Consider the following 18,885-nt stretch of genomic DNA (forward strand, 5'->3'; position numbering starts at 1 on the left):
GCTCGGAAGGGAAGGAGCGCCATTTGACTTTTTGAATGAAAAATTATTTCCATCGTTAGCGGACACCATGTCGCGTTTGGATAGCTCCTGTGTGCCTAAACATTGGCGCTCCCCCACAAGTGACCCCATTTTGGAAACTAGACCCCCCAAGGAACTTATTTAGATGCCTAGTGAGCACTTTAAACCCTCAGGTGCTTCACAAATTGATCTGTAAAAATGAAAAAGTACTTTTTTTTCACAAAAAAATTCTTTTCGCCTCAATTTTTTCATTTTCACATGGGCAGTAGGATAAAATGGATCATAAACTTTGTTGGGCAATTTCTCCCGAGTACGTCGATACCTCATATGTGGGGGTAAACCACTGTTTGGGCACTCGGCAGGGCTCGGAAGGGAAGGCGCGCCATTTGACTTTTTGAATGGAAAATTAGCTCCAATTGTTAGCGGACACCATGTCGCGTTTGGAGAGCCCCTGTGTGCCTAAACATTGGAGCTCCCCCACAAGTGACCCCATTTTGGAAACTAGACCCCCCAAGGAACTTATCTAGATGCATATTGAGCACTTTAAACCCCCAGGTGCTTCACAGAAGTTTATAACGCAGAGCCATGAAAATAAAAAATAATTTTTCTTTACTCAAAAATGATTTTTTAGCCAGGAATTTCCTATTGTGCCAAGGATAATAGGAGAAATTGGACCCCAAATATTGTTGTCCAGTTTGTCCTGAGTACGCTGATACCCCATATGTGGGGGTAAACCACTGTTTGGGCGCACGGCAGGGCTCGGAAGGGATGGCACGCCATTTGGCTTTTTAAATGGAAAATTAGCTCCAATCATTAGCGGACACCATGTCACGTTTGGAGAGCCCCTGTGTGCCTAAACATTGGAGATCCCCCAGAAATGACACCATTTTGGAAACTAGACCCCCAAAGGAACTAATCTAGATGTGTGGTGAGGACTTTGAACCCCCAAGTGCTTCATAGAAGTTTATAATGCAGAGCCGTGAAAATAATAAATACGTTTTCTTTCCTCAAAAATAATTATTTAGCCCAGAATTTTTTAATTTTCCCAAGGGTAACAGGAGAAATTTGACCCCAATATTTGTTGTCCAGTTTCTCCTGAGTACGGTGATACCCCATATGTAGGGGTAAACTACTGTTTGGGCACATGTCGGGGCTTGGAATTGAAGTAGTGACGTTTTGAAATGCAGACTTTGATGGAATGCTCTGCGGGCGTCACGTTGCGTTTGCAGAGCCCCTGATGTGCCTAAACAGTAGAAACCCCCCACAAGTGACCCCATTTTGGAAACTCGACCCCGAAAGGAACTTATCTAGATGTGTGGTGAGCACTTTGAACCCCCAAGTGCTTCATAGAAGTTTATAATGCAGAGCCGTGAAAATAATAAATACGTTTTCTTTCCTCAAAAATAATTATTTAGCCCAGAATTTTTTATTTTCCCAAGGGTTACAGGAGAAATTGGACCCCAAAAGTTGTTGTCCAGTTTCTCCTAAGTACGCTGATACCCCATGAGTGGGGGTAAACCACTGTTTGGGCACACGTCGGGGCTCAGAAGGGAAGTAGTGACTTTTGAAATGCAGACTTTGATGGAATGGTCTGCGGGTGTCACGTTGCGTTTGCAGAGCCCCTGGTGTGCCTAAACAGTAGAAACCCCCCACAAGTGACCCCATTTTAGAAATTAGACCCCCCAAGGAACTTATCTAGATATGTGGTGAGCACTTTGAACCCCCAAGTGCTTCACAGACGTTTACAACGCAGAGCCGTGAAAATAAAAAATCATTTTTCTTTCCTCAAAAATTATGTTTTAGCAAGCATTTTTTTTGATTCACAAGGGTAACAGGAGAAATTGGACCCCAGTAATTGTTGCGCAGTTTGTCCTGAGTATGCTGGTACTCCATATGTGGGGGTAAACCACTGTTTGGGCACACGTCAGGGCTCGGAAGTGAGGGCGCACCATTTGACTTTTTGAATACGAGATTGGCTGGAATCAATGGTGGCGCCATGTTGCGTTTGGAGACCCCTGATGTGCCTAAACAGTGGTAACTCAATTCTACCTCCAACACTAACCCCAACACACCCCTAACCCTAATCCCAACTGTAGCCATAACCCTAAACACAACCCTAACCCCAACACACCCCTAACCATAACCACAACCCTAATTCCAACCCTAACCCTAAGGCTATGTGCCCACGTTGCGGATTCGTGTGAGATATTTTCGCACCATTTTTGAAAAATCCGCGGGTAAAAGGCACTGCGTTTTACCTGCGGATTTTCCGCGGTTTTCCAGTGTTTTTTGTGCGGATTTCACCTGCGGATTCCTATTGAGGAACAGGTGTAAAACGCTGCGGAATCCGCACAAAGAATTGACATGCTGCGGAAAATACAATGCAGCGTTTCCGCGCGGTATTTTCCGCACCATGGGCACAGCGGATTTGGTTTTTCATATGTTTACATGGTACTGTAAACCTGATTGAACACTGCTGCGGATCCGCAGCCAAATCCGCACCGTGTGCACATAGCCTAATTCTAAAGGTATGTGCACACGCTGCGGAAAACGCTGCGGATCCGCAGCAGTTTCCCATGAGTTTACAGTTCAATGTAAACCTACGGGAAACAAAAATCGCTGTGCCCATGCTGCGGAAAAACTGCAAGGAAACGCAGCGGTTTAAATTCCGCAGCATGTCACTTCTTTGTGCGGATTCCGCAGCGGTTTTACAACTGCTCAAATAGAAAATCGCTGTTGTAAAACCGCAGTGAAATGCGCAGAAAAACCGCGGTAAATCCGCCATAAATCCGCAGCGGTTTAGCACTGCGGATTTATCAGCAGCGGAAAAATCTGCAGAGGACCAGAATACGTGTGCACATACCGAAACCCTAACCCTAGCCCTAACCCTACCCCTAGCCCTAACCCTACCCCTACCCCTACCCCTAGCCCTAACCCTAACCCTATTCTAACATTAGTGGAAAAAAAAAAATTTCTTTATTTTTTTATTGTCCCTACCTATGGGGGTGACAAAGGGGGGGGGTCATTTATTATTTTTTTTATTTTGATCACTGAGATATAATCTATCTCAGTGATCAAAATGCACTTTGGAACGAATCTGCCCGCCGGCAGATTCGGCGGGCGCACTGCGAATGCGCCCGCCATTTTGGAAGATGGCGGCGCCCAGGGAGAAGACGGACGGGACCCCGGCTGGATCGGTAAGTATGATGGGGTGGGGGGGGACCACGGGGGGGGGGGAATCGGAGTGCGGGAGGGGTGGAACGGAGCACGGGGGGGCTGGAACGGAGCACGGGGGGGTGGAACGGAGCACCGGGGGGGGTGGATCGGAATGCAGGGGGGGTGATTGGAGCACGGGGGGAGCGGACAAGAGCACGGGGGGGAGCGGAGCACTGGACGGAGGGGAGCCGGAGCAGTGTACCGGCCAGATCGGAGGGCTGGGGGGGCGATCGGTGGGGTGGGGTGGGGGCACACTAGTATTTCCAGCCATGGCCGATGATATTTCAGCATCGGCCATGGCTGGATTGTAATATTTCACCCGTTATAATAGGTGAAATATTACAAATCGCTCTGATTGGCTGTTGAAAGTGAAACTGCCAATCAGAGCGATCGTAGCCACGAGGGGGTGAAGCCACCCCCCCTGGGCTAAACTACCACTCCCCCTGTCCCTGCAGATCGGGTGAAATGGGAGTTAACCCTTTCACCCGATCTGCAGGGACGCGATCTTTCCATGACGCCGCATAGGCGTCATGGGTCGGAATGGCACCGACTTTCATGACGCCTACGTGGCGTCATGGGTCGGGAAGGGGTTAAATAAATTAAGATATTTTGAAAACGTTGGTTTCATTTTTTTTTCGTCATTTGCATTACATTAACATGTCTTTACATTCTGTCATTTCCATAATTCCCCAACTTTCCTTCTTAGTGTTGCAATTACATTGAGTACATAATATACTGCTCTAAAGCACCGGTACTACACGCCACCTGTACTATATGTAATGTACTGCTCTGTAACGGTCCTAAACTTCTCTCTTCCTGTGATGCACATATTGTACTGCTCTTCACCTGTCTGTATTGTATTGTTCTCAATATGTGCCACATGTACTGCTTTCTATCTGTGCTTCAAGTAATATACTGCACTTTACATGTACTAGATATAGTGCACTGCCTATCTGTACTTAATGCACTCTACCACGCTTTACCTATACCACACACAGTACACGTAAAAAGGAATATAGTATTATGTTCGTCCACCTGTGCTAAATGTATAGTACTGCTACATACATGTACTCCATGTGCCGCATTGCACTACACAGTTTACTGTGCACAATCCTACTGAAAGGTTCCCTTTACGTGTAGAAAGCTGAAAAAATATAAAGTATAGTGAACCCTGCTTTAAATGAAGAGTAACCACCATTTTAATTTTTATTTCACAAAGCAATAGTACACATAAAAATAAGCAACTTTGTAATATATACTCTCAGAGATTACTAATCCTCCTGGACTGATTGATCAGTCTGAAAATTCTTAAGTTTGGGGTAAAATCTGTATTTAGTGAAAACAGAACATTACATCCCCGGGACAGGAGATGACAGTTGCTGCTGATTCTTTTACTCAAAAATTAATTAGTTTAAGGAGGAGGAAGAAGAGGATCTCTCCGAGAGGATATATTAAAAAGTTGCTTATTGTTGCGTGTATTACTGATTTATGAAAGAATAAAAACAATGGGCACTCTCTAAGCTACAATTACTGTGTTCCTAAACCAGTATGATTGAAAGATGTTTCCAGTCTCAGAATCAGCGCAAAGAACACAAATACTTAAAGTAGCTGTGAGCAGATGGTAAATGTACAATGAGCATTAGTTTTCAGCAGCGAACATACAGAAAACTTCTCAGCAATTTTCCTAAAAAAAATAAATATTTTGTTTGGTTAATTTTAGTTCCAAGCACCTTCTTATATTACCGTACAATGGGGATGACGCACAGTACAGTGACGCGTGCTGAGAGATGGGCTCCATTTCAATAGGCAGGGCATGCGTACTTCAACATTATTATAATGTGCTACGTGACACGGAATTGTCCATAATTACCGTATTTTTCTGCATTCTCTTAACATGGCGTATAATCTGGGACACTGCAATCAGCAGTGCGCGGCTCTCATACCACTGTCCGCTCAGCTGCAGGACCCCAACAAGCCAATGCTCAGCAAAGTCATTTCTACCATCTGATATATACATAGCGCTATGTGACCCTTGCCAGTTACTAATGAACTTCTTCCAAAACCATTTCTCTAGCTTATCCTGAGTTTTTACCATCTTTATATTGCATTAAGATTGAAATTGCTCCTAAAAATTTGGTCATGTAGCAGCTACAAGATGAAGACAATGGAGGACGTTGAGGTCAGCTTCACATATTAGGGTGTGCACTAAGGACCATTGCAGCATCCTCATCATACAGGTATTCAGACACTGTCCCCAATCCACTATGGGCCGATATTTATACTTTATTCACCAGCCTTTATACTTCAGTTAGCAATTTTTGGGGTGATGTTATGCAAAACACAGCAATTCCCCTATTATTCTTTGCAGTTGTGCAGTTTACCATGCAGTAAAAATCTCAAGTTAATATCACATTATCCTATGGTTTGGTATGAGTGCAGAGTTAAACATATACAATTATGCTTTCTTTCTTACAAATGCGCGATTAAAACAGGTTATGAAGGTCTATTTTAGAGAACATACAGTTAGGACCAGAAATATTTGGACAGTGACACAAGTTTGGGTATTTTAGCTGTTTACCAAAACACATTCAAGATACAGTTCTATGAACAATATAGGCTAAAAGTGCAGACTCAGCTTTAATTTGAGGGTATTCACATCCTAATTGGAGCAAAACTTTAGGATTTACAGCTTTTTTAATATGTAGCTGCCTCTTTTTAAAAAGGGACCAAAAGTAACTGGACAAATATCTCAAAAGTATTTAATGGGCTATTCCCTTGTTAATCCATCATCAATTAAGCAGGTAAATGGTCTGGAGCTGATTCTAAGTGTAGAATTTGCATTTGGAAGCAGGAACAGCTCAAGATCCTAAGAACACCACATCCCCTGTAAAACATGGTGGAGGCAGTGTGATGGCATGAGCATGCATGGCTTCAAATGGTGCTGGGTCAATAGTGTTTATTAATGATGTGATGTGACTGAAGACAGAAGCAGCCAGATTAATTCTGAAGTGTACAGGGTAAAATTTTCTGCTCAGATTCAACCAAATGCAGCAAGGTTTATTGGACGACACTTCAGAAAACAGATGGACAATGACCCAAAAAACACTTCATAAGCAACCCAGGAGAAGGCAAAGAAGTGGAATATTCAGTAATGGCCGAGTCAATCACCAGATCTCACCCCCGCCGAGCAGCATTTCACGTGCGTTAGGTTACTTTCACACTAGCGTCGTACTCGGCCCTTCGCAGTGCGTCGGGCCGACGTGCCGACGCTAGCAGTGAATGCGCCGCACAACGGGGGCAGGGGATGCATTTTTCCAGAGCATCCGCTGCCCCATTGTGAGGTGTGGGGAGGTGGGGGAGGAGTTCCGGCCGCGCATGCGCGGTCGGAAATGGCAGACCGTCGGAAGCAAAAAAACGTTACATGTCCGCACGACGGTTGCGACGTGTGTCAATGCGTCGCTAATGTTAGTCTATGGGGCAAAAACGCATCCTGCAGACAACTTTGCAGGATGCGTTTTTTCCCCTAAACGACGCATTGCGACGTATTGAAAAAAACGCTAGTGTGAAAGTAGCCTAAGACAAAACTTAAGGCAGAAAGACCCATAAACAACTGAAGTCAGCTGCAGTAAAGACTGGCAAAGCATCACAAAGAAGAAAACCAACGCTTGGCAACATCCATGGCGTCCAGACATCAGCCAGTCATTGCCTGCAAAGGATTTTTTACAAAAGTATTAAAAATGAGCATTTTATTTATGGTAAAGTGAATCTGTGAAATTACTTTTGAGTCCCTGAAATCAGGCGATAAAGATGGTTGTAATTCCTAAATGCTTCCACCCATTTCCTTGTCAACAGGAGGTCTCTCTTCTGGCAAGGCATAACAGAGCTAGCTGTCGCTAAGTGCTGTCTTGGCCTTGCTGAACCCCACATCACCACTCATGTAATTGTTTTTTTTACACATTTTCAAATTTTGAAAACTTCCTTTATTTTTATCAAAGTATTACATTTTCCGATACTTGTTGGTGTCAAAAATTTGTTATACTCATGTGTAATTAATCGCCAATAAGAAAACGATTAAAACAAACATGATCTTTGCATTTTCTGTAAAAATTAGAGATTTCTAAACACTGGGGTATAGGAAATCCCACATCATCAGTTGCGTGACAAAAACACCACCTCATCAGTTGAGGGTTGATAGTATATGTTCAAATTTTACAAACCTGATTAATCCTTTGACCAAGCGGGAAATGTATTGCTGCTGCAGATCCACGGGTCAGCAAGTGACGGTATAAGAACCAGAGTAAAAGAAATCTGTGGATATTATCTGCACTGCTGAATAAGATATTAATCCAGACGGGATGAACTGAAGGATGGTGGTTTTTTACTATATATCAATACATGTGGCAATTTCATGATGAAGAAGTAATTATATACTTCGAAACGCGTAGAATAAACCACCATCCTTCAGTTCATCACGTCTGAATTAATGTCTTATTCAGCAGCGCAGATACGAGGGGCGATCCAAAAGTAATGATAATCGGTTATTTCTATTGCACACAGAAATTAAAATAAAATGTTTTCTTCTCTCTTAGGTACCCACTAGTCCAGGAAAAAAAAATTACTTAAATAGACCACGATTCCCGGGAGCTACATTCATTTGAATATGAACTGCCGAGGAGTGAACATCAAAATGGAAAAAAACGAGCTCAGAGCTGTCATCAAATACCTCTGCTTGAAAAAAGTGACTACCAAAGACATACACAGCGACTTGGTGGAAACATTGGGGGACTCTTCTCCTCCATATTCCACAGTTGCATGCTGGGCCAAGGAATTTAAGCTGGGAAGAACATCGACGGAAAATAACCATCGTGAAGGACGCCCATCCACGTCCCTCAATGAAGAAAACGTGAAAAAAGTTGAAGAAGTTGTATTGGCAGATCGAAGAGAGGGTCAAGATCAAGAATTTTTTTCAAAGGGAATTCTAAGTTTAGAAAAGAGATGGACTAAATGTAGAGACTTGTTAGGAGACTATGTAGAAAAATAAATTTATTTTTTGACTATACATAGTGGATGCTTTCCTGAAACGGAAAGTACTTGCAAGCAGCATAATACAAAGAATAGCAGGTTTACCCAGAATCCTTTGCAGTAGGCGGAGCTATGCAAATCATCTCTCTTTCTTTTGACTATATTCATTGTGTTTAGTATTGATTATCATTACTTTTGGATCGCCCCTCGTAATATCCACAGATTTCTTTTACTCTGATACATGAGTCCTCGAGATTTCCCTTTTTTGACAAATTCTTAGCAGTTCAGAAACAATCACATTATTGTGTAGAAGAGTGAAATATTAATTCACATCCATTAAGTACATTAAGCTTCTTACCGATTTCCCCTCCCTTGCTTTCTGGTCTTTAGCGATTGTGGCTAATACAGTAGCAGCTTGTTCCCCTCCCATTACCGATATCCGAGCATTGGGCCACATATAAAGGAACCTTGGACTGAAATAAGACAAAAAAAACAACATGTTTTATCTTCAAAGTATAATATGGAAAGTGGAGGTCAGTTGATAATGAGATTTTCCTGAGCCGATCAACAAATCCCCGTACTGCAGACGCTGGGCTCTTTCCTGGACACTTGGGTGGAATATTCAATGGGTGGTACTGCATCTAGCCAGCCCACGATATCACAGATTAAAGATGGAGGTGGGATCGTGAGCTTCCGTACATCTGCATCTCTCACTTTAAGGCCGGGGTCACACTTGCGAGTGCAATGCGAGAAACTCGCGCAAGTCTCTCACATCAATACCCGGCACTGCTGCCGGAGGTTCGGACTGGAGCGTTCAGCTGCATAGAAATACATGCAGCCACACACTCTGGTCCCGAGTGCCAGCGGCAGTGCCGGGTATTGAGGTCTCAAGTGTGACACCAGACTAACCCCTATTAGCAGAGAGTCTTGCCTCGTTTTGCTGAGAATCACCTGTAGCATCAATCCAGGCTTAGACATGTTCATTAATAACCAGGACTTAACCCTTGTGAAAGGAATGCAGTAAGATGGTCAATCTTCAGATTGGGAAAGGAGTTGGCCACTTTCTTTTACTAGTGCAGCTTTCCACACAAACTGACCAGCAATGGCTGTTGGTGGAGGAGCAGTGACCAGACCTGTCCATCAGCCTACTTTAATGAAAAGCAGCTCTCCACATAAGGTGCATTTCTATCGGCGGAGGCTGATGGAGCGGTCGGGTCACATGCTCCTCTGCCAGCAGCCATTGTACGAGTAAAGAGAGAAGTGCTGGTCAAGAAAGCTGCACTAACAAGAGAAAATGGCCACCTCTGTCATTATAGGATACGCTGTAGGACAGTACCGCAGGCAGTGATTGAACAGCTCGCTCTCGTTACTTCTGGTCTTTATGAGGGAATCATCATCATGAAAGGGTGTTCAGAGAAGTGTGTCAGAGATTTTGACGGGATAGTAAGGGAAACTGAAGGTGCTTGTATCAATCATTATATGTCAGGGGCAGCTATTTTTTAACATGAGTGTTAGATGACTCCTGTGGGATATGGTTTGAGAATACTCAAGTTCTCTTTGGTCAGTTATTAGACTTTATTAAGGGATCTGACATGTTTCTATGTTCCACAATATACCATAGACCGTATTGTGATTTGTAATATCTCTTTTTGGTCATATTTTACAATATGCAATTGTTGCTTCTACAATCACTAACCTGTAAGCTCTACCACACATCCCATAATTCCCGGCACCATAGGAGCCTCCAATAATTACTGTAATTTTTGGTACGCTTGCACATGCAACTGCAGTCACCATCTTCGCTCCATCCTTGGCTATTCCTCCTGCTTCATACTCTCGACCAACCATGAATCCTGAAATGAATATGTTCATCGCATATTAACTACAGCCAAAAGCAAAAACAAAATAAAAAGTCAAATAGTCTAAAATCCCCCCAAAAATGTAGATTTCAAAATAAAATTTGACTGTGTAGGAATGCTCCCGAATAAGCAGCTGGCAATGTCCTACAGAGCTGCGTACAAGCAGTACGGTACATCTACAACCAGTCTGTGTAGAAAACAATGAAGCCCGCACCATCACATGTACGAGTTCGATTTCCTCTTTTTTTCTTTCCTAACTACAAATTCCATTCCCTGAAGAAATACGGATGTCATAGAGGAGTGCAGTGCCCAGTACCATTCCCCATGAGCCAGAGCGGAGAGGTACTAACAGGCCGCAACTATTCCCCTGCAGGGTTCAGGCATTGCATTACATCTTCAATGAAGCTGATGGCAATTTCCCATTAAAAGCAAACATCTTTCTGGGTAGTTTTCCTGTTAAAGGCGATGTTTTTGATGAGTAAAGAATTATTTGGAGTTCAAATGAAAAAAAAATCTGAAACAATATGGAAGGTGCAATCTGCAATGTAGTTTGCATGATACAGAGCACGATTTGCTACTGTAGACTCATACGCCCCCTGTAGACTCATACGCCCCCTGTAGACTCATACGCCCCCTGTAGACTCATACGCCCCCTGTATACTCATACGTCCCCTGTATACTCATACGCCCCCTGTATACTCATACGCCCCCTGTATACTCATACGCCCCCTGTATACCCATACGCCTGTATACCCATACGCCTGTCTGTGCCAGAGTCCACAGCAAAGCCTGATTTTCTATAATTGAAAGGGACACCAAGGTGAAAGAGGAGTATTCCCTATTGTTTCTTTGTTTTCAGCCCTGAAAAAGGAATCTGCCGAAGAGGTCATATTATGTGTATTCTGCTCTACTCAAAGTAGCTAACCTTCTATTGTGTGCTCCATTGGGCGTCCACCTCAAAATGTCTTTTCCGTATAAAATAGGTCTCAGCTGCACTGGAAACCGCAATGAGCAGCTTCATGCTAATAGACTCCTTTGAAAAAGGCTCTTGAAGACGCGGCTCTGATATTTGAGACCCTTCTCAGGGTTTGGTTCTGACTAAACTGCACAACAAATCAATCTAAAACCTACCCAGGGTCAGGCCGGTCGCTTGGCATTTATTGTTATTGTTTATAACAGACATAGCAGATCCATTTTAAATGGATACAGTTGTCTTTCCACCGAGTGTCTGCTATTTCTGGCTGCAAGGTTAGTGCTGCAGACGGTGCCATCTCTGGTATTTAAATTACCAAAAAGTCTAAGGTTATGTTCACATGTTACGGAAAATTTCCACTGCTGATAACGTTGCAAACCCATGACAAATCTGCCTGTGTTACTTGAGGTTGTTTTGTGTATTTCACGCTACTCCATTCAATAAGCATCGAATAAGATGAAAACTGCAAAGAAAATCCACATAATGAGCATTTTGCACATTTGAAGTCTGCACCATGTGACCTTTCTCTGCTTATCTTTTCTGTCTTAGATAAATGTTTATATTACCTGTAATGTTCTGCAAGAAAAGGAGGGGAATGTTTCTTTGACAGCAGAGCTGGATAAAGTGGGTTCCCTGTAAAATAAGGGATGTTATTACTATCTATCACATTAAATTAGAAAAGTTTAGAAAGTTGCAAGTAACATCTGAGTTTTTAATAACTGCGGTTATTAAAGGAATTAATCTTAATTCCTGATCGCAATTATGGAGGTGTAATATAGTCAGCATAGGCCTGAATGGTAATTTATCACCTTCCATATGCTATTATGATTAATTATTAACTTACTAATTCATAAAAAATAAAAGTATTGATTAATGAGAAAGTTTATTCACTTTTTATCAGACGAGTCCCTATTGTCTGTAGATATTAGATAAAGAGAACCTGACACTTGAAGGGTGCCCATACACAATGGATGAACGCTGGCCGGACCTGGCAAAAATCTACTATGTATGAATATGTGCCGACTATCCCTTTTTCCACATTCATGATCTGTTCTCACGAAGGTATACACTGCTGCCAGGGCATGTCAGGCAAAGGCTTATTCCCCTCTCCCCATTGGGGACATATTCATGGGGCGGCACACTTACACATCTGTCCCACATTGTGCCACACAGTTACTGAAAAGAAAGTATCATCAGCTTGGAAATGGATTGCAGGAACCACGGCCACCGATTCTCAGAAACTAACTTCACACCACTCTTTCAAACCTGTTGCTCGGCAGAGAAATAAACCATATTTTATGGGAACCATATTTTTTACATGCTCCCGTGTATGATCCCCAAGCCCAAGGAGTCCATGATATTGGGAGAGATTTAACTACAGTGGCACAAAGGAGAATGGGTTAATGAAGCCCTCCTCCAATCAAAGTGTTTATCCTCTAAATATATTGCAATCATCATATTATATAGCACTGTGTACTTACAATTACTCATTTTGACTTTCTACCCAGTCAACTCTTCAATATGGATCGCAGCATTTAGAAAGCAGGTAGAGGGAGGGAACTCCCTGTGCCCTCTGATCAGCACCTCCGTGACTTCATCATGTGTCTGATAGTTGCCACTGTGACCAAATATCGCCCGAATGTGTATTATTTGCTAGCTCTGTTGCACTAATATACTGTATGTGTTGATTTCTTACTGTTTTAATGCACCTCAATAAAATATCTGCTTTTAGCCTTTGCATAAAAAAAGCCTTTTGCTTAGTGTTTTCTCTATTTATGCTTTTTTTGGCCTAACCATTTAATATTGAGGATATTGGAGTTATTATATTATTTTTACATTACCAGCAAAAGCTAAGAGTATTCAGAAATCTCCTGCACACACTTTTTCCCTGCATCATTTTTTTAAAATGTGCAGAGTGTCGACTCTTTCAGCGTTTTGCAGTGTTTCTTCGCCCATAGAAAGCAATGAGAAAGTGAAAAATTACTGCAAAATATGCAACAGCACCCAGAGGTTCACAGTAATTTATTAAGGCCTCTATAGGGAATAAAGCTAACTATTAAACACGTAGTCCACACCTGAAACATGTGTCGAAAATGCAGAAAAATGGTAGCTTTAAATGTGGGATTTTGTTTCTGCCAAAAGAGCAAGTTTTGGTTGCAGAAAAAAAAACGCAGCATAGTCTAACCAAGCAAAACCTCACTGTCGCCAGAATCACATTGATGAAGAACCCATTCAACATTCAGGTCAAGCTATATTCATGTCTTGCTTGAAATTAATCTTCTGGAAAACGCTGGGAGTTATACATGGTGCTTTAGAATAAGTGACTGGTCCCAACTCCTATGAATTCAGTGAGATCATGTCTTACTTATAAAACAGGTGCACTATGGCAGAGCCGACGCTACAGGCAAATTGAATTTTCAGTAAAAGGTCTGGTACATGCAGGGTATAACATTTTTATTGTGCATATAGCACAGCTGTTCACGGAACAGAACAGCACAAGAAGTGGAGTGACAATGTGTGCTAGTCGATGGCACAGGCCAGTCTTCATTTAAGGACTGGTCCCGGTAAACTGTCTGCTGATCTGACCAGTACCCTTAAACTTTGTGCCATGGCCACTGATGAGAAAAACGAATAGATAAAGAATTATAATTCTTCATGTGAACAGAGATATCTGGAGTCAGACGTTATTGTACTTAGAATAAATGTGGTTCTACTTAGCTTCAATACCACGGGCATTATAAACTCGCTACAGCCTGAGCAATAAAAGCTTGGCTTCATTTCTTCAAATGCAGCATGAATCTGAGTCCGGCTAGCTCCCTGTATCTATGTTTTATGTTACAGCCATCCAGAAAAACCATACTGGAAAATCGAGCTGGGAGCGGGGAGAAGGGTCCATCTGGGTGACTCCCCATCACCTTCTCACCACCAGCCCCAACCCGATTGACAAGACTGTCCATATACACAATCAGTGATGTCTGGCAATGGCAAACTCATCTGAACCAAGCAGCTAAGATTATGGGAAGTAAGGGGGATCTGTTCGAATAATTGTGCGACAAAAAAAACAAAAACACTGTAGTGACAGCAGGAACAGCATAGTATGGCAGATCCGCCATAACCACTCACATAGATATGGTGCCATCACAGCCCAGTAAAAGGTAAGACTCACCGGAGAAGGTCATCTGTTTTTAATCGGCTTTATTTTAATACAACTATGATTTGGAATGGAGCAAGAGGGTGAAAATCTAAATCAGTGTTCCCCCACAAATTTTGCAGTGTTTTTTTGCAGAATTTTTAAGCAATTTAAAAGTTTTTTTACAGCAGTAAAAGCTATGAGATTTCAGACATCTCTTGTTTTTTCTTTCCTGATCAAATTGGAAAACTGCTGATTTTTGTTTTTTTAAAATCTGCCACGTCAATTCTTTAAGTGTTTTTTGCAGTATTTTCTCACCCACAGAAAGTAATGAGTAAGTGCAAAAAATGCAGCAAAAACGCTAACCGTTATTTGCAGCATTTTTGGTAAAAAAAAAAAACAAGTACTTTATTACAATTTAATTTTCACCTATTTTTTAAAGTAATGTTTTTGTTTCTCCCCACTCAAAGCAGTTAGTTTAATTGTTATTAGTGATAATTATTATGTGTTAAAAGTAAACAATGCCCTACCGAACATAGAAAAAAAAAACACTTCCACTAACTAATTTGATCAAATTGCCCCTTTTTTACAAAAATGTTTTGTGTTTTCATATACATCTTGCATTGGTGACCCAACACCTTGTATTGTTCAGCTTTGCTTTCACTTTGCAAGCATGAACTTTGGAATCCTGTAAAACGCAGCAAAAACACAGCAAGAAAAGCAGTAAAAAATGCCACAAAACCTATGTTTTGGCTTCAGTTTTTTTTTTGGTTACTGCCAAGAGATCAGGTTTTGGCTGCAGCAAAAAAAACGAAGTGTGTGAACATAGCCTTAATGTTTTCAGATTTTCACCAGATATGTATCGGGATGACATTGTCACATACCATATTCAGGCACTTTACACATCAGGACTTCATTCAGGACCTCAGTCTCTATAGAGCATCTCTTCTTCTGGAGGTCCCAACATAACTACTCATTCTACAAACAGCTTATTGATATAAATAAGAACTATGCTGATACTTTGGTATTCATATCAATATAAAATGCTTGCTTCCCGATATCACTAAACATTACAGCTAATTGTTTCGATTTTATACCATATAAATATTTTCTTATAGAATGCCTTTTTGACCGAAAACACTCAAGTGAACAAGTGTCATAATATGAACGCCATACACTTGCCTTTTTAGCAGATTCTGAGAAGAGGACGCCATTATTTCCAATAATACCAACTGGGTAACCAAATATTCTGGCAAAACCTTTGAAGTTAAAAAAAAAAAAAAAAGCAAAAAAACCTCAACAATTTAATAAAAAATATGACATCAGTTAATACAAGAATAAATATACACTGCTTGAAAATCTATGTTTTCACTCTTCCTATCTGCAAATATAATGCCTTTTCTGTAATATAGAACAATAGGCAGTACTCATCCTCCCCAGGTCCAGTATCATATCTCTGCTGCTGCACTGGTCTCAGTGCTTTGGCTGCAATACTGATGTCACGTCAACAGCTCCCATCACCGCTGCAGCCAATCACTGAGATCAGCGGATCTGCTCATGTAGATGGCATGCTGAGACCCGAGCAGCTGCAAAGTTCTAGCACTGGACCCGGAGAGGATGAGTACAGTCCAATTTTGTTATTTTACATTGCAAGAAACGTTTGGTGTTTACTTTTCTAAGCGTGAAGTGAATACTTTAAATGTAATATTCAGACTTCTTCATTAAAGGGAACCTGTCACCCCCAAAATAGAAGTTGAGCTAAGCCCACCAGCATCAGGGGCTTGTCTACAGCATTCTGTAATGCTGTAGATAAGCCCCCAATATAACCTGAAAGATGAGAAAGAGAGGTAAGATTATACTCACCCAGGGGCGGTCCCAGTCCGGTTCTGGTACGATGGGCGTCGTGGTCCGGGACCTCATCTTCTTACGATCACGTCCTCTTCTTGTCTTCATGCTGCGGCTCCGGCGCAGGTGTACTTTGTCTACCCTGGTGAGGGCAGAGCAAAGTACTGCAGTGGGCAGGCAGGAAAGGTCAGAGAGGCCCGGCGTCTGCGCACTGCAGTACTTTGCTCTGCCCTCAACAGAGCGTGAATACAAGAAGAGGACGTCATCCTATGAAGATGGGAGGCTCCGGACCAGACCGCAACACCCATCGGACCGGACGCAGCGGGACCACTCCTGGGTGAGTATAATATAATCTCTTTTTCTCATCTTTTAGGATACATCAGGGGCTTATCTACAGCATTACAGAATGCTGTAGATAAGCTCCTAATGCCGGTGGGCTTAGTTCATCTTCCATTTTGGGGGTGACAGGTTCCCTTTAAGGATAGTGAGCCAAATACCAATTTCAATGGAAAAAACATGCCCCATGTAGAGAAAATATAATAAAACAGATTAATGAAACAATCTCCAGTAATCGAGAGCGTAATCTGTACCTGTAACTAACGTGTCTCCATAAAGTGCTTTAAACTCATCAAATTTGCTTCCATCCACAATCCTTGCAATAACCTATAAAGTGGAAATCAGAATATTTCCCGATCAATAAGAATGGTGAAACATTTCTGAAAAGATAAAATGCACATTTGTATCACAATCCTCCCATGCCATTGCTACAGAAATACCGCTTAGAATCATAGAATGTTAGAGTTGGAAGGGACCTCAGGGGTCAGTGTCCAACCCCCTCCTCAATGCAGAATTCACTAAACCATCTCAGACAGATGTTTGTCCAGCTTCTGAAGACTTCCACTGAAGAAGAACTCACCACTTCTTGTGGCCGCCTGTTCCACTCATTGATCACCCTCACGATCAAAACGTTTTTTTTTCTAATATTTAACCTTTTCAGTTTCATCCCATTGCTTCTCGTGTTTCTATGTGCAAATGAGAATAATGGGGATCCCTCTACACTGTGACATCTCTTCAGATATTTGCAGACAGCTACTAAGTCTCCTTTTATCCTTCTTATTTGCCATCTAAACATTTCCAGATCCTTTAACCGTTACTTGTAGGACATACTTTGCAGTCCGCTCACCATCCTGATAGCTCTTCTCTGAACTTGCTCCAGTTTTTCAATGTCGTTTTTAAAATGTGGTGCTCAGAAGTGGACACAGTATTCCAGATGAAGCCTGACCAAGGAGGAGTAGAGGGGGATAATTACTTCACGTGATCTAGACACTACGCTTCTCTTCATACATCCTAGAATGGTGTTTGCGTTTTTTGCTGCTGCATCACACTGCTGACTCATGTGGAGTCTGTGAGTTTAAAAGAGTTAGTGTGAATCAATTCGCAAGCCCCAGTTCATCGGCCACATAAGTGATTTCTTGCTGATGAGTAGAAGCCCCGAGAACCGGTTCCTACTACCTTACAACATCTGCGGCTCTTCTTTTGATTAGCCGGCCTGGCACCAGGTCATCTTTGCAGCATAAAGCACATGTGTAGTCGCACCAGGCCGGCTAATTGGAAGTGGAGCAGAGAATGCCATCAGGTAAGAGGCAGCTCCCAAGGCTCCCATCAGACAACCACAGATTAATGTGGGCCAGCAGATCTAGTACTGTGAATCGATTTGGGCCATCTATAGCACCTACACTACTGTTCCTCCAGGGAATTCTCCATGATTTTCATTGTTATGGCTCATTCAGACGAGCATAAACTTGGTCAGTGTGCTGTCTATGTGCTGACCTGATAAAAATGTGGGTGTCGGTGCGCAAGAGTTAATTTACATCTAAACCCTGACCCCAATTGTCGTGATTTTTCTTTTTATTCTTAAAGCCACACCTCACTTTCCTGTGGGCTGTATCTCGTATTCCATCTCAGCTCTATTTCTTTGTGTCTGGGAAAATGAGTAATATTTCTATTTGCTGGCAATGAGGACAGAAATGTACTACATAATTCAAAAGGAAATTGTAGTTCAAAGCCATTGTACATTAGATCCTTTTAGTTTACTTACACTTATTACAGTTGAATATATTTACATAAAATTAGGGGAAAAATAAAACCCGAGGCTGCTGAGAGATATCTACATGAGCGGAATTAATAACTTCAGGATTGGTCGGAAAAGAAAAATGTTCACCTGCAGGTTATTAGTTCTGAGAGAAATACTAATAGGGGGCTATGCTAAACTGCGGAGTTGCTTAGAATGCCGGGTAACCGCGGTTCTCCCTGTTCGTGGATGAGATTATACAGGAGACGGCACGCAGTGCTACTGATTCTAAGTGACACCACTGGAGGCAATTTTTTATTTTTCTGCACCTTAAACTCAATCATGTCCAATTTAGACTTTTTGGTTTGGAACGACAATTGAAAACCAACTGGATATGTTTTGAAGAAGCTTGGACATAGTAAAAGATACAATAGCAGATTGAGTCACACATCGCACAGCATGGTTTCTCAGGTATACAAATCATGAAACACCTACAAGAAGCAAAATAAACATAAACCCTGCTGTAACTAAATATGTAAAAAGCAAAAGTGCATTTAAATAACCCAGGGTTCTTAGGCTAGGTTCATATTGCGTCTAGTACATACCGTTAAACGGATCCTTTAAACGCATGTACAGAAATGAGCCAAATTTGTTGAAAATTTGGCTTCACGTTAACGCTTGCGTTAAAACACAAATTATAGTAATACAAACCATGGAGTATATTATGGGGGTTTAAAATAGACATATGAGA

General features: G+C 41.9%; 1 protein-coding gene across 1 annotated transcript in view; it reads right to left on the bottom strand.

Moving 5' to 3' along the window:
• The window catches only part of MCCC2 (methylcrotonyl-CoA carboxylase subunit 2), a 141,318-nt gene that overhangs the window by 22,681 nt on the left and 99,752 nt on the right, over positions 1–18,885 (bottom strand). The window contains exons 11-15 of the mRNA XM_069750657.1: positions 16,654–16,726; positions 15,401–15,477; positions 11,655–11,721; positions 9,953–10,109; positions 8,615–8,729 (exon numbers count right to left, since the gene is read on the bottom strand). Coding sequence (XP_069606758.1) covers positions 8,615–8,729; positions 9,953–10,109; positions 11,655–11,721; positions 15,401–15,477; positions 16,654–16,726 — 489 coding nt within the window. The remainder of the gene's footprint in view (positions 1–8,614; positions 8,730–9,952; positions 10,110–11,654; positions 11,722–15,400; positions 15,478–16,653; positions 16,727–18,885) is intronic.

Source organism: Ranitomeya imitator, chromosome 1, assembly GCF_032444005.1.
Source record: "Ranitomeya imitator isolate aRanImi1 chromosome 1, aRanImi1.pri, whole genome shotgun sequence".
NCBI lineage: Eukaryota > Metazoa > Chordata > Amphibia > Anura > Dendrobatidae > Ranitomeya > Ranitomeya imitator.